The following is a 14,521-nucleotide window of genomic DNA, read 5'->3' on the forward strand; positions in this document are numbered from 1 at the left end:
GGGTCAAATGAAAACTGTATTAATATAATTAAGTGTCTCTCTTTCTATCTTGTAATTTCTAACTTAATTATAATCTAATACTAAACATGTAATTGAATTCTTATCTCTATCTTATCTGTAACTCTCTCTTTGATTACTCCTACAGCTGATTAGTCTGCGGAATAAATAGATATAATGGTCTATACCTATTTATGGATAAGAATTCTGAACATTACTATATAAAGTAATATCCTGCAAATATTATCTACCTTTTAGATAATATATTAATTAACAGCCTTGAAGTGTTAATTCCATGTAGCGATACACCCCGTTATAATTAAAGTCAATGAATATTAATTCAAGGAATTCAGGGGTTCGTAGAACCAGTGGCAACTAGCGCCCGAGAGTATGTACCTTAGAAAGGCTTCTGTCTCTCACAGATCAATGCGCAAGCCTTAGGAAGGCACTAGGCGCTTTAACATCAAAAATGGGAACTGCACTTTTTCTAATTGTTTAAATCTAAAAAATTACCCTTGCTAATTTATAATAGATTTCGGCCGCCGGCAATGTCGTTTTGCTAAAATGGTAAAATGTTTCTTCAAACTGTAACATTCAACCGGGGGCTCGGCATTGGGTGATATCTCGACAAGGTCCACTAATTTATTGCGAACGCGAAGCTACCAAACAGTAAAATTTGAGTGCCACACTTTTAGCACAAGCAAACGCCGGTATGGCTGAGAACAAGCGGCTTAAGCGGCAAAATGATGACGATACGATTAAGCGCAAGCGGCACAAGCGGAACTGCAATGACTTCAAGAAGAAACGACACAAACAACACAAACAACACAAGTACAACACGCAAAAGATTCATCGGCGCCACAGAGAAAGCGCTCACGGCAGTGAGAATGACGGCGAGAACGAATATGCTCCTGTCCCAGACTTCATTCGGGCCAGGAAAGTGCTGTGCGAGCTACTTACGGAGACACCAGAGTTAGTTAATGACCTGCTAACATTAATGCAGATGCTGGACGATGGAGAAATTGCCGTTATCGGGGGCATTAAGAACCGGCGTATCCGTCATAAGCTCAAAGACCTCTTCCCTTTGCTTGGACTAATAAAGGTTTGTCAATACTATATTGTGACGATGTCGAACACAATTCTGACCGATGAGAAATGGCTCAGCTAAAAGAGCCGAAAGGGGCATTTGCTAAGAAGAAGAATGAGGAAGAGCCCAGTCTTATGAACGTATTGAAACATATGCTGACTGCAGACAGTGATAAGGTCGGTTAATTCAGGATTGAACGGATCATGCAAAAGGTCATTCTTACAAATTTTGGTACCGCTTCAGCTAGGAGCAAAAGAGTACGAGAATACTAAATTAAAACCAGCTAAAGCTGAAGACACATCAACGATACATAGACCGATAAAACGGGACTTGCCCATTGGTCCAGCACTGCCTTCTGTTTTAGTAAGAATTTCGAATACTGGTGTTCAGAGTGATGATGAAGAGGACTTTATGGGTCCAGCACTACCTGGTATGAAGGGGTTCCGCGCAGCAGATGAAAGCACAGAGCTGAAGATGGCACAGCAGGCAAATCTGCTAGAGACGGAACAGTGGAAACTTGCACGTGCTGGTGACAGAGGTTTAGCGGTCAAAGAGGCAGGAAATACGCCAATGAGGCGAGAAGCATGGATGACCATGATGTTTGAAAACTCTACATTACAGGATGCTCTCGGGCCACAGAGCAAGTTGTTAACTGGCAAATCCGTTGCATTTCGAAGGTAAGGCTTAAACTAACAATGAGCTCCAGCTGTCGAAAAGTGCGCATGCTGACTTCTGTACGTGTCATCTTCTAGTAAGGATCCTGCGGCAGTGGATAAGACATGGTTCGATTTACCGGAAGAAAGGGAACGTGCGAATCGCGCTAAGCTTGACATGTACAAAAGAAGTGTCTTAGACTGTTGTACTGCAAGAGATTGATCACACCCTTGCCTATTTTTTGTAGGGAGCTACTTGGCTACGTTCGCCAAGAAAATGCATCAAGTGATTCAGCTGCTAGATCTATTGGAACCTCTGCCACAGCACAGTCAATCGTAAACGAATCGATCCTTCCAGTTGCAAATCCGAAGCAAGATGAAGAAATGCGCAAGCAAATGGAACAATTGCTAAAATCCCGTGGCCCTTCATTGTTAGAGCAACATCAGCGCAAGCAAGCCGAGCAGGCAAAACTTGAAGCCGGACGTAGTCAGATAATTAATGGATGGAACAGGTATTGTGAAAGTGCTTTTGCACATATAAACCTTAGGTCTTTAACGGCCTTGCTATCTTGATATAGGGAGCGCGATCTAACGGCTCGCCGAGGAATGTCTCAAGATGACGCTGAGCGCATGATCTCGGCGGCGAAACAGATTAATTCGAAGTTCACTGCACCGACAATTTCACGACAGTTCCTGTAACTATTTCATGAGCATGCATATTTTAGAAAACTTCCGTACTTTTTGACTTATTCGCGCATTGCGGAGAGGCCGCATGAAGGATCGTTAGCAAACAGTTGCGGATCTGGAGGATGTAACGAGTGGATCGTCAGCTTCCTTGGAAGCATGTTGATTAAGGATTGTTTGCTTAATGTATGTAATGCCACTATTTCTTTTTTATTTACTATTCTATACATACTTTGGTAGTGTAATGAGCTAGCTCTCTAAAGATAGAGGTTACGGGATATTTGATACCAGCGTTCCGAAAAATTGATTGAGAAGACTAAGACATGTGTGGTGCCGGCATGAGCTATTAGCAATAAACACACCAAATTAAATCTTGGCGCTAGTGAGAAAGCTGTGGTGCTATTCAGCTTGAACTTCTTTTACCGAACGCACGTACCATGCAGCAAAGTTGATAACACGCAAGTTGATTGCGCGAGAGATATGAAAATATATGTGAATATGTAATGAACAAGATCGTAGTTTATAATAATACCAAGCATTATTATTAAACTTAAAAGCTTTTCACTTTGGCCCTCTCGCACGCTCTTAAAGTGCCTTAACACAGTTGATTGTACACAAAGCAATCGATACAACGCTCAATTTATTATTTTTTTTATCCATTATCGTCTCGTAAACTAGCAAATGCAAGGCCACTGCGATGAAATCTCATGTGTTCATGTCCTTCAGCTTCTTTCGATTCGCTTTTGTTTATTTACCGCTCTCTGCTTTTTCGTCTTCAACCCAGTTGATTTTCCGATTCGACGAAGCAACTGCAAAGTCCACCACCGCGAAAAGCTGTATCCAGTGTGCATGTTGGCATTTTAATACGATATTTTGTACGTGAGCAAGGCCTGAAAGCTCAACTTACTGAAAGATTGGTAGTTTCTTGAATGCTTCATTGCCTTCAGAAATAGGGTCACATGCTATCGCTAGCAGCATAAACTAAAAACATTCACATTCGCAGTCAATAAACTGAAAGTTGATTTTGATCTAGAAGTAAGACTAAAATACAACATACCACCGGAAAGAGCAGTGCAAATATGCCCTTGCTCACAAAATTTGGCACGAAGAATGTAGCCAGAGTAAAAGGGCTTCCAAAACCTGCAAAATAAGCCCAATTTTGCTCCAGATGTGCCAGTCTTCGCTCAAGACTCCATCCAGCGAGGGACCATTTGTACTCAAAGCAATAGAGTGCATACAGCCAGCTTAGATGAATGAAACTCGTCGCAGGACCGATGACTGGGATCAAGTACGACAAAACCGTCTGCAAAAGAAAAAAGGCCACAAGGATTGCACGATATAGCTCATCGCTTGAAAAGCAGTCAATAATTAGAATCTCGAAAAAATATTGACCTTTTTCAGTATTTACCGTATCATGTCGGACACTGGGGTCGGCGACGGCTTGCCATGAAGCTGCACGTATGCTAATCAGAATAATCTTCGTAAAATATTTTAAGTCACATGCATTGAAGAAAGCTCTATGTACCATCGTCGGCAATTTCTTGGTACCAAATTGTATTCAGAATGAAACTGATGCAGTAAATCGGATACATCCACAGCACCTACGATAAATAAAAATATCACAAGTCTGCAGAAACTGAGATCAGAGATCTTATTGTCATTGTCTACCTGGTATAGTAAAAATACGAAACCATCCACCCGATCCCGCACATCATCAACTTCAGTTGCAGTGCTACAGCCATCAAGAGTTAGATTACACATTAATGTAAGCGTGGATAACCCACCCATAGGAAAATGAACGGTACAGTAGCTCTCCAAACATGTGGATCACAGGAATGACTGCTTTGTCGAAAAAGTAAATGCTCCCCAAAAAAATCAGGCCATTCAGAACAAAGCACTAAACGGGCAAAGAAATCTGATTTGGGATTGTTGTTGCAATAGAACACAATTTGGACGCTCTCACCTTCAGGCTTGACACACAAACGAGGCGCGATTGAACATAGAATAGAAGGATCTGGTGAAGGGACACGGCGTGTTGCACACCGCCGCAAAATTCGCGAAACCCAGCGCTAGCGGCTTTCGACATTAGGCCCAAATTTACGTGATTTCTGTGTGTGAGTGTTACGGGCTAAAGTTGCCCTTTGTTACACAAACCCGTTAAGTGCACTTGGTGTACTTCAAGGGATGGTCAGTGAAGGGCCAATCGGGTGTGGTTCACATAGTGTCCCACCCTTGTGTATGTGATGCACATAGGTGCATTCGCATTAGAAAGGGATGACGGCTAGCGTCATCCGAAAACGCTCGCAATGTAGGGCTGCACATCTACAGAGGTGGATTATTAATTAGATAGAAGGTTTTTGATTAAATATAAATAAGTCTTAAAACTTCTTCCTAGCTTACAAGTGCGCACTGAAGTCGAATTACCGCTTCCGTGACGAAAATTAGCCTAGGGTACAAACTTCGTTGGGTGTGTTAGTGAGGATGAGCCTGAATATCGATTGGGGGGCTCATTTCCCCCACCTCTCCGAACATCATCGGGAGGTGGCAGAGCACTTGGCGCACCCGACTCTTGGGCAGTCATCCTGAGCAACATGTTGCTCAGTCGTAGCCGTTTAAGTCGTTCGTGCTTGGACAGCGAAGGGCCGCGTCCGAGGCACAGAGCTACGCCGCGGCGGACTCCGTCACTAAGACTCAGGATGAGCTTAGGCGTGAGCAGGCCTGAAGCGAGGCTTTTAACAGGACTGTTGAGATTCTCTCTGCCCGGCCGCATCAGCCGAGGCCCATTCGGATGGACTCGCCTAAGTTTGATGGAACTGCAGCGCACACGATTGTGCACTGGTTGTTAGCCGTGGTGCAATGCGGTATGGCGCAGCTCATCGAGGACGACACTCGAATGGTGTCGTATGCCATGTCGCATTTGCGCGATGGAAGGCCTCAGAGTGGGCGTACTCGGCGCTTATGGCGGATGATAAGGCGTTTCCTTCATATGCGATCATTTAGACAAAAATTTGCCATATATCAGCCGCCGAACAGCGAAGTGTTGCTTAAGGCGCGCTTCTTTGAAGCGCGACAGGCGAAGCGATCCTTGCTAGAATATGTGCAGGAGATGCGCTCGCTGTCGGCGTCCGTTACTGTGGGTCCGATACCGGAATGCGGCACGGCCCATCGTGACATGCCTTTTTTTAGAAAGGCGCCGTCGCCGATGGAAGAGGCAAATCAAAATGCCTTAATTGAGGAGCAATCCTTCAACAGTGCCTCAGCGACTGCTTGGTATAAGCCGTCGGCCTAGAGGTCGGATGCCACTCCCATGGAGTTGGGCAATGCAGACGTAGTCTGCTACAAGTGCGGCAAGCGCGGCTATATGATCGTTCGGTGCTATGCCAGAGTCCCTGCTGGGGCAAAGCCTCCTAGCAAGAGGACTCCCTACCCGAAGGTGATGGCAAGAACCAGCGTGCAAGACGCGTGAGTTAGGCATCAACCGCTGAGGGTTCAGAAATGCAGAAGCGCAGTAGGGGGGCTACTGACGCGGACTGTGAAGCTACTTCTAAGTTCAGAGTTATCAAAAATGCGTAGCACAGTCCCAGAGGTCTCGAAGATTCGGACCTCAACCGTGCTGGTCAATAGCGCTTGAGTACGAGGCTATGTCCATGTGATGACCCTTCTCGTGGATTCAGGTGCATCAAAGAATTTTTTAAAACTTGCGGCTCTAAGAACGAGGCCGGCGATGTATGAGTCGCTTTGCCAGGATGGCAAGCGAGAAGAGGCGACCGTTCGTTTAGCGAACGGCGCGCTCGTTAAGTCTGATGGCGTCCAAGTTGAACTCGCCTTCAGCTTTAGTGATTTCATCTGTCGAGAGAAGCTCACAGTGCTAGGCATGCAGAGTCCGTATGACCTCATCCTACGCATGCCATGGTTGGCAAGACATCAACCATGGGTAGATTGGCGTACACGCAAAGTTGCTTACTCTACGCAGGACACCGGAAAGGATGTGCTCCTGCGAGAGGCATATGCAACTACTGTCGTGTACAACGCAGTTGAGGGTGCATTGGCAGGGCGTCAGACGTCAACAAGTCCAACCCAGCTCGGCGAGACTGGTGCAGTGAAAAACACGATGACAAGTAGTCACGCGTCCAATGGTCCTGCACAGAGCCGAGAGCCTGTGGCAGTAGACAGCGAGCTGACAAGAAGTCAAACATCGCAAGAACCGGCACAGAGCCTAAAGCCTGGTGCGGTTGGAAGGGGTGCGTTAGCCGAGAACGCAACGGCACCCTCTTCCCCGTCAAAGGTCGTGGCGACACGAAAAACGTACCTGACAGAAAAGTATGATCAAAGGCACGTCAAAACGAATGACCTTTGGATCAGTCCCGGTAAAAAGAGACGGGCCTTCGAAAGAGGTGGTCGAGGCCGTCGAAGAAAAAATGGTGGAGGCATCTTCAGTCGAGGTGCTCCAGCACGTCTTGAATTCCGTTGAGGAGATAGAAAATCTCCGGGAGATGTCGTGGGATCTGTTCCTGTCCGAACTTAAGGATAGAAAGATCCAAGAGGTAGTCGCACCAGTTCCAGAAGAGATTTTTGTGGACTGTTGCGCGTCGTCTACAATGCACCAGAGCGTCCTAGAAAAGGACAAAAAGAAACAAATCGGACTGTCTCTTAAGGCATTCCAGCCTTGAGCAGACAGCCCGTTTTTTGAGATTCTGTGGAACAATCGTGATGTGTTCCCAGAAGAAGTGCCGCGCCGCCTACCTGCATATAGGGGCATCGGGCACGATATTGATCTAGAACCTGGCACCAAGTATTGTGTGGTGTCGGATATACCTATACGTCCTCGGCTGTGATGAAGTAGATATCCGGCAATGTGGTACTTGCGATCTGGGGCATACGCGCGGCACGGTGGTGTGCCAAGCGCTCGCGTCAAAGCCGAAAAGGAAGATGACTTAAGAGCTCCGAGATGTTTTAAAACCTCGGCGTGAATGATAAAAGACTGTTCGTGCTAAGACTCTAGCAAGCCATGTACGGACTAAAACAGTCTTACTAATGTGCATACTTTCGGGCACTATCTGCCATTCGATTCTGCAAATCACTCAGTCCCTTGACCCGGACTCAATAAGCTCTACGAACTTTTACAACTCTTGGGGTTGTTTACTAATTATGTCTATAGAACGAAACCGCTCTTTGAATCGATACGTCTTTCTCTGACTTAAGGAGCGATGTCACTCCACTACACCTGGTAGCACTAGTCAGCAATCTACTCCTATGTCCTTATAGACTGGTCCTCTGTGATAGTCAATCTATTCCGAACCTCTTAGCGTTTTAATAACTTAAAGCCTCGGTTGGGCAGGAGCAAATGTCTCAGGGCCAGAGGTCGGCTCGGCGCCTTCATGCACTTCGACCTCACTCTTATTAGACAAAATCATGACTATTTAGCGTCATCCTTGTCGGGTCGGTGCGTTCCAGTAGCGTAAGGCTCCCCACCCTCTTTTCTTAAGACATATGAGGGCAAACACGGAGAAACCCTCCTTTCCTGGATTGGAGAGGGTAAAATGGCCATGACCTCGGCTATACTCAAAACAGAGTAACAGCGAGATAGCATGGCCATCTCCAACTCGGAAGAAGAGCCAGAGGATGGTTCTCATACACATAAAGTCTGTATACGTCGCTTTTCCCAAGTGGGACACGCTAAAACAGCAATTTTCTCGCATGCTTGCCCCATTTAGTCAGGCTAATCGCGTGCGCTCACGCTTCTTTTCTTTCCGTTAGGGGAGACAAGACCAGAAAAACTATTTCCTAGAGTTTGCAAACTCTTATTGTTGCTTTTAAGCTTGAGCCATTGTCAAAAGCGGTTCTAGTAACCATTTTATGGAAGCTCCTAGTACGGGCGTGGCCAGAACGGAAGTTTTTAAGTCCACCCGGTAAAATCATAGCGACTGTTAATGTTGCGTTATATGCTGAGCTTAACTATAGGCCGCTCGCTACGGCACGCTAGTCTATCACGCTTGCTCGGCGCATCTACGATTATCTAATATACCATAATAAATAAACCTCGGCCATGTAGAAGAAGAAGATTCAAGCTGTGAAACAGCAACGAAACATCCGTGGATATTTCGTGTGCGGTATCACTGGGTAATTGCATCCGGTGTGTCAATTGCGCAACCTGCAAAAAGCTCGAAAGAGCAATCTTCCCGCATCACACCAGAAATCTGGCACGGTGCAGGAAAGCGCCAATTCTCGTTGGCGCGTGGTACCCGACGAGATAAAATTAGGCTCTGTCGCACCTCTTGAATGTAAGGATAAACAGGGCTTGGCCCCACCAAAATCTGCGCTTGTTATTCGCACAGGCCACTTAACAGCGTCTTGTAACTATGTTCGCCCTAAAGGGAGTCAGCGATATGCCGAGTCTTCGAGCGCATGAAGGTAATTCGATATCTGTTCGCTTAGCGACTAGCACTCGTGTCGCCGTGCCTGAAGCCGTTGAACTAAGGTATAAAGATTTTGGACTTTGACAGCATGTAATGCTGTCTTGTCCTTGATTAGATTCGAGGTATGATATAATATTTGGTATGGCTGGCTTGAACGCCATGAACCATGGAATTGATGTAAGGCCTACGCAACGCACAAGGTTTCATACAAAACTTTGGCAAGTTATGAACCCGCCTGCAGTCGCCCCAGGGCAGAGCGACAATTCTGCGAAGGGGTTAGCCCGTGTACGTTTGCAAGACAGCAAAAGCGCTGTTTGCTCGATCCACTGATGGAAAGTGTCAGTGTGCTGTACCGTAATGTATGAGTTTGTTAACTGCAATGATGTAAGCATTCGGCTCGAGCGTGGCTCATTGACTGTTTGTGAAACAGCACAAATTCCATCGAGTGACACTCATTATGATGACGAATCACTAAATGCTGAAAGCATTGTGGGTCTAGGGCCGAAATTTTGAGGGTGTGAAATCTCTACGAAGCACGTAAAGTGGCAGGTGCAATCCACCGAGTAAGGTCGGCCGTTATGGCACCACACTGAATGTCAAAATTGACATTGTTTGCGATACGCCAAGGCATAGGCCCGTTTAATGCACGTGGAGTGATACGTAATCGCTCGCCGAATAATAAAACCGAGTTTTTAAACTCACCATTAGATGTCGAAGTACACATCGCCTCGCGTATAGAGCAAAGAGGTGGAAGAATTTGTTAACCTTGGGATCATAGCTGTTTCAGTCCCTATGAATCGAATAGTCCCTATTTAGGTGTTAAGAGTAAGAAGCGTGACAGAGCGCGCGTTTAAGGTTAATTTCATCTCTCATTTTTTAATTAGTTTTCATCTACTTAGAAAGCCACTCAAATAAAGGTCGAAATTTTACTGGCTGAAAATGAATATGAACCCCACTTATCAGCGTAAAGATATACGACGCGCTGCGTCCGCTATCTTGGGTACAGCGCATACCTAATTATGTATTATTGTGTACTCAGCGAATGATCCTTAAGCGAGACTCGCTAGATCGCACTAGCATGCTGCATAACGATACACACCGTTACACCATCTCCTCACAAGATAGCACATGTGGTAAACATATCGAAGAATCACACGATTATGAACAGCAACAGCATCCAAGCCCAGTCACCCGGCCAATAGATCGGTGCCTAACAATCTGCGCTCCTACGCGGAGAGTCTTCGCGTCTTGGAATTGTACGACTGCAGCGGCATTGAACGCTCGCGTGGTGATGAAGAGATACGCAGGATGTGGTGGCGGTGACGTCATACACAAAGCAAGCCCACCTCGGCTACAAGTGCCGTGACGCAGGCTTCGCTGGACGAGTCTTGGACTGCATTCGTCCAAGTCCACCGAAACGTCCGTCGCCGAACTTGAACCGTTGCGCGAGCAGCGACGCCGATGCTATGGCCTCGACGAAACCCGCGAAGTCGTATCCGAGCTGTCTTGATGTTTGAGCTGCTTGCACTGTACACTGGCGGGAATGTTGTCGGAGCCGCGAACGAAACGGCATAGCGCGGCCAAGCCGCGCTCAATGAGTGACAATTCTCGATGACTATCCGTTGTCGGAAGAAGAGTATACTTGGATAGGAGGTATAAGAGAAATCGCGATGAACTGTAGGGCGCATAGGCGGACTCTGACGATCGTGGAGAATATAAGGAGCTCTGTACCGATCCCAACTCGTTCGCGATCTGCGAGTCCTCCAGCATTGCGAGTGTGTGTGCTTGGCACTAGCACTCACACACTCGCAATGCTGGAGGACTCACATCCACGATCCACTCGCCTCGCTGTCATAGTTGGTGACGATATCCGGAATGTCCGCGAAAAGGGTGCGAAAGGTTCCCATGAATTGCTGTCCAGAGGACTACTGAGCCAGCGAGCGCGATAGTGCGGCGTTTTCGGGACAGCACTTAACCGAACTCGAGCAGCGCCACGACCCAGCTGTGGCGAGTTACGATGTTCAAGATACGTACGACAAGCCAGCGTCGATTCCTAGCACTATCAACTAGCGGAGGAGGAGCGTTGCGCAGGAACGTCGCCCGAGGTGCCGAAGTTTGATAGACACGGTGCCGAATCCAGATGTTTCGATCGAGGAACAACTCCAAGCTGTGGATCGTCGGATGATATTTGTTGTTGATGATGCCAGCCAAGCACGTGAGCTAACGAAAGCTGCAGAGACTCTCGCTAAAGAGGCTTTGTCCCCAATTACAAATATTGTTGCGACGCCTGGATCATTTGGAACAATCAAACGTTTCTCTTCGCCAAGCCAACGCGGTGTTGCGTGGGGCTTCACCAGCCCGATCGACTAAGATTTCCGTGTCACAGGAGACCGTGCTACGCACCCGCTCCTGATCCATCTCCGACGGGAGGACCGCCGGCCAGTTACGCTTGAGGCGACGAGCGTAGAAGGTGAGATATAGACGCATAGACGAAGAAATGTTTAGCTCGTAGGCACCCTCTATCACCTTAGTAACTTTAAAGGGACCAAAATACCGCGGTGCCACTTTTAATACACCGAGTTCGTCACTGATGCATCTTGAATCCCCGATGTCGATAACAGCACAAAATCACCAACCTTAAAATTCACGAGGTTCTTGCGTTCGCACTGGTCTGCGGACGCCCTCTGTTTGACGACCGGTACCGATAGCGTCATGCCCGAATTGCGCGACCGACTGATGTTTGGTTTCGAAGTCATAAATTGCCTTTTTCGATAAAGGGAACATTGGCGGAGAAGTTGTCACATCGGAACACCCGGAGGCAAGTGGCAACGCGACGATGGAAAGAATTGGACAGCACGATGATTAATAATGGAGTCAGCCCCCTACCGAGTTGCCGCAACAGGTGCATCTGGAACTGGGTGCGTGAATGCGCAACGCGCAATTAATCGCTAAATTGCTTTCGCAAAACTTTCTTTCACACCTAACAATCCGGTGTTCCTCCTTCAACAAGAGTAGAAGAACCGGTCAAGCCAAGAAGAGCTGGTGCCCGCGGGAGTCGTGCGTTAATTACATAGAAGGGAGTCAATTCGGTCGCGTTGTTCAAAGCGAAATTGGTCATGGGGAGGAACTCCTCCGTGACGTAAATGAAGTAGCGTTACTGCCCAACACGTCCTCCAATGCGCGGTTGACTCTCTCAGTCTGTCTGCCCATTTCTAGGTGTGCGGAGGTTGACATTATTAGACGGGTGCCGAGAATTTCGAACGGCCGCGACCAAAATGTGGTCGTGAATCGAGATATCTGATCGGATAAAATCGTGGCAGGTATGCTATGATGTCAAATACCATGTTGACGAAGAAAGCCGCAGTTTTCTATGGCCGAATTGGAAGCAGCACCAGAAGCAAGATGCAACATCTTACTAAACCTGTCCATGATCACTAATGCGTCGTTGCGACCCTGCGCCCCGCTGGAAATCCAGGCACGAATTCCATGCTCAGGGAATTAAAGAGAGAGACAGATAAAATTTTACTACATGTTAAGTATTAGTATTTAAGTAAGTAAGTATATAAGATAGAAAACAGAAGAACTTAACTATAATAAATACAGCTTACTTTTAACCCTCTTTATAGCAAGTGTTTTAAAGAGAGTCTTCCTCTGCACGTACTAGTGTACGTGAAGTGACGTGAGGCACCACTCGCACTGAAGCAGTGCGAAGTGGACTTGTACTGAAGCAGTACAAGTCGGCAGTGCCCCGTTACACCTGGTAGCACTTTCCGTCCAAGGACCACAGTTCCGTCATCTAACATGGAAATATTAGATGATAATGGAAATACGCATCACCATTCGCGTGATAGCTACTCCTTTCTGAATGACAAAGAAAGAAGTACGGTCGAACGAATTAGTTCGACCGTAGGAAATGATGCCATCCTGGCCATGCTGTCCGCTTTGGACAGAGATGTCCTCCATTCAGCCATCGCCAAGTTCGAACAACATGAACGTGACGAGATGAAGGAAAAAGTAGCCTTTCTTAATCAGCAAGGCTCTCAACACGCAGAACTGATGAGGTTACAGCAGGTACAGACCCCTGTACCTGGGATGACGCAAACGGGTCGTCTCGAAACTTAAAAGATTGACATCTCTAAGTATAGGGGAGTCGAAGAAGACTCCCTCTTGAGATGGTTTGTCGAGTTGGACGATGCTATAAGGACGCGTCACATCGTCGACGAGCAAATGCAAGTCGCATTCGCCCAGTCAAATTTGGCAGGTCGTGCCAAAAACTTGGGCAGATGCGTCAGCCTGAAAAAACGAAAGAGGGCGTATTTTCAAATGGCAAGCAAGAACAGGGCCTTGCCGGAGATCGAATCCGGGACCTCTCGCACCCTAAGCAAGAATCACACCACTACACCACAAAGCCAACAACCCGACCACAGGTACATTTATCTTTCATCGCACATACATGCGCACTAGGCCTCAAGTTGCGCAACTCAGCAACTCATATGGATTTGGCTCGCTAGAAGCTTTTAAAGCCCGGCCCGAACAGACGTTTAAGCTGCCTAGGGCTGGGAACAGAGCTCGATCAGAGCTTTTGAAGCTGAAACAAGGCAAGCGTGATTTTCACGCTTATGCCCAGCATATACGACTCTGAGCGAGTTGTATAACAAATAACCCTGTCCATGAACACACGTTGATTACGGTGTTCATGCAAGATCTTACGGATGGTCCCGTAAAGACCCATCTGTTCCGCTTGGAACTGAATACGCTTGAAGGAGCAATATCCGTTGCGGAATAGGAGATCTTTAGGTTGATACAGGCTCAAGCTAGTTCGTCATCGCATCGTCCTCCAAGACGACACGAGCTTGGAGGTCCAGAACCTATGGACCTCTCTTATGTCGAAAGCGAGAGACAACGCTTTCTGAACAATAAGCGATCGCAGAAATGCCATCGCTGCCAGAAATTAGGACACTACGCTCATGAGTATAGTGTCCCACGCCCAGCACCGAAAGGTACTGAACGTAATTTTGGACTGATGCCAAAAAGGGCAACGGTCGCGGGTCCGACGTTGTTGCGAAATCGCAACAGCGAGGCGGACCGCCAGAATACGGTCGGGTTAGTAGGGGCGCAACGCCCTATGATCCAGCAACCTCAAGAGAATTTGCAAATCTCTTGACTAAAGTTGCTCCAGACACACAATCGTTATGTGTCTCTGCACTTAATGATGAGGTATCCCACATCACCTTGAAGTTAGAAGTGACAAATGACTTGTCACTCAGAGCCCTAGTGGACTGCGTAGTGTCGAATAACTTTATTCGTCGCCTGTCACTAGAGGGTCGTGGGCTCAAATATGTTGAGTGCGACATCCCTCCAACGAGGATGACGGTGCGTCTAGCGACAGGCGCATCGATAACAGTAATGAAACGCGTAGTGAAATTTCACTACACGTTAAGAGATTTACAGTATGATGATGATTTCATCGTACTGGATTTGGATGACAAATTTGATGTCATCCTAGGTTTACCTTGGCTCAGAAAATACGAGCCAAGGATCAGCTGGCAGCATCGATCCGTAAAGATGCCTGCCACTTGTTCATCAGATGGCCATCTGATGAACGTCTTGGAGCGTCCACAAGCGTGTGGATGTACTACGAGTGAGTGCGATGGCCTCACTTGTGGTACGGTCGTTAGTACAAC

The 14,521-nt window shown here is 47.1% G+C and overlaps 3 protein-coding genes across 3 annotated transcripts; 1 reads left to right on the forward strand and 2 right to left on the reverse strand.

Moving 5' to 3' along the window:
• Positions 1–602: 602 nt before the first annotated feature.
• On the forward strand, positions 603–2,634 carry CCR75_000663 (uncharacterized protein). The gene is made up of 6 exons (XM_067958769.1): positions 603–1,099; positions 1,162–1,260; positions 1,328–1,761; positions 1,837–1,917; positions 1,986–2,249; positions 2,316–2,634. The coding sequence occupies exons 1-6, from the start codon at positions 710–712 to the stop codon at positions 2,434–2,436; spliced, it is 1,389 nt and encodes a 462-aa protein (XP_067814617.1). The 5' UTR covers positions 603–709; the 3' UTR covers positions 2,437–2,634.
• A 409-nt stretch (positions 2,635–3,043) lies between these two features.
• CCR75_000662 (uncharacterized protein) lies at positions 3,044–4,209 on the reverse strand (the record flags this gene model as incomplete). The annotated part of the gene is made up of 5 exons (XM_067958768.1): positions 3,044–3,402; positions 3,479–3,770; positions 3,830–3,884; positions 3,947–4,022; positions 4,120–4,209. The coding sequence occupies 5 exons, from the start codon at positions 4,207–4,209 to the stop codon at positions 3,325–3,327; spliced, it is 591 nt and encodes a 196-aa protein (XP_067814618.1). The 3' UTR covers positions 3,044–3,324.
• Positions 4,210–10,301: 6,092 nt separating this feature from the next.
• On the reverse strand, positions 10,302–10,607 carry CCR75_000661 (uncharacterized protein; the record flags this gene model as incomplete). Its single annotated transcript, XM_067958767.1, has 1 exon — positions 10,302–10,607. The coding sequence occupies one exon, from the start codon at positions 10,605–10,607 to the stop codon at positions 10,302–10,304; it is 306 nt and encodes a 101-aa protein (XP_067814334.1).
• Positions 10,608–14,521: the final 3,914 nt, after the last annotated feature.

The sequence above is a fragment of the Bremia lactucae genome (assembly GCF_004359215.1).
Source record: "Bremia lactucae strain SF5 chromosome Unknown BlacSF5_NotPlaced_200_SHOA01000120.1_2678225bp, whole genome shotgun sequence".
Classification (NCBI taxonomy): Eukaryota; Oomycota; class Peronosporomycetes; order Peronosporales; family Peronosporaceae; genus Bremia; species Bremia lactucae.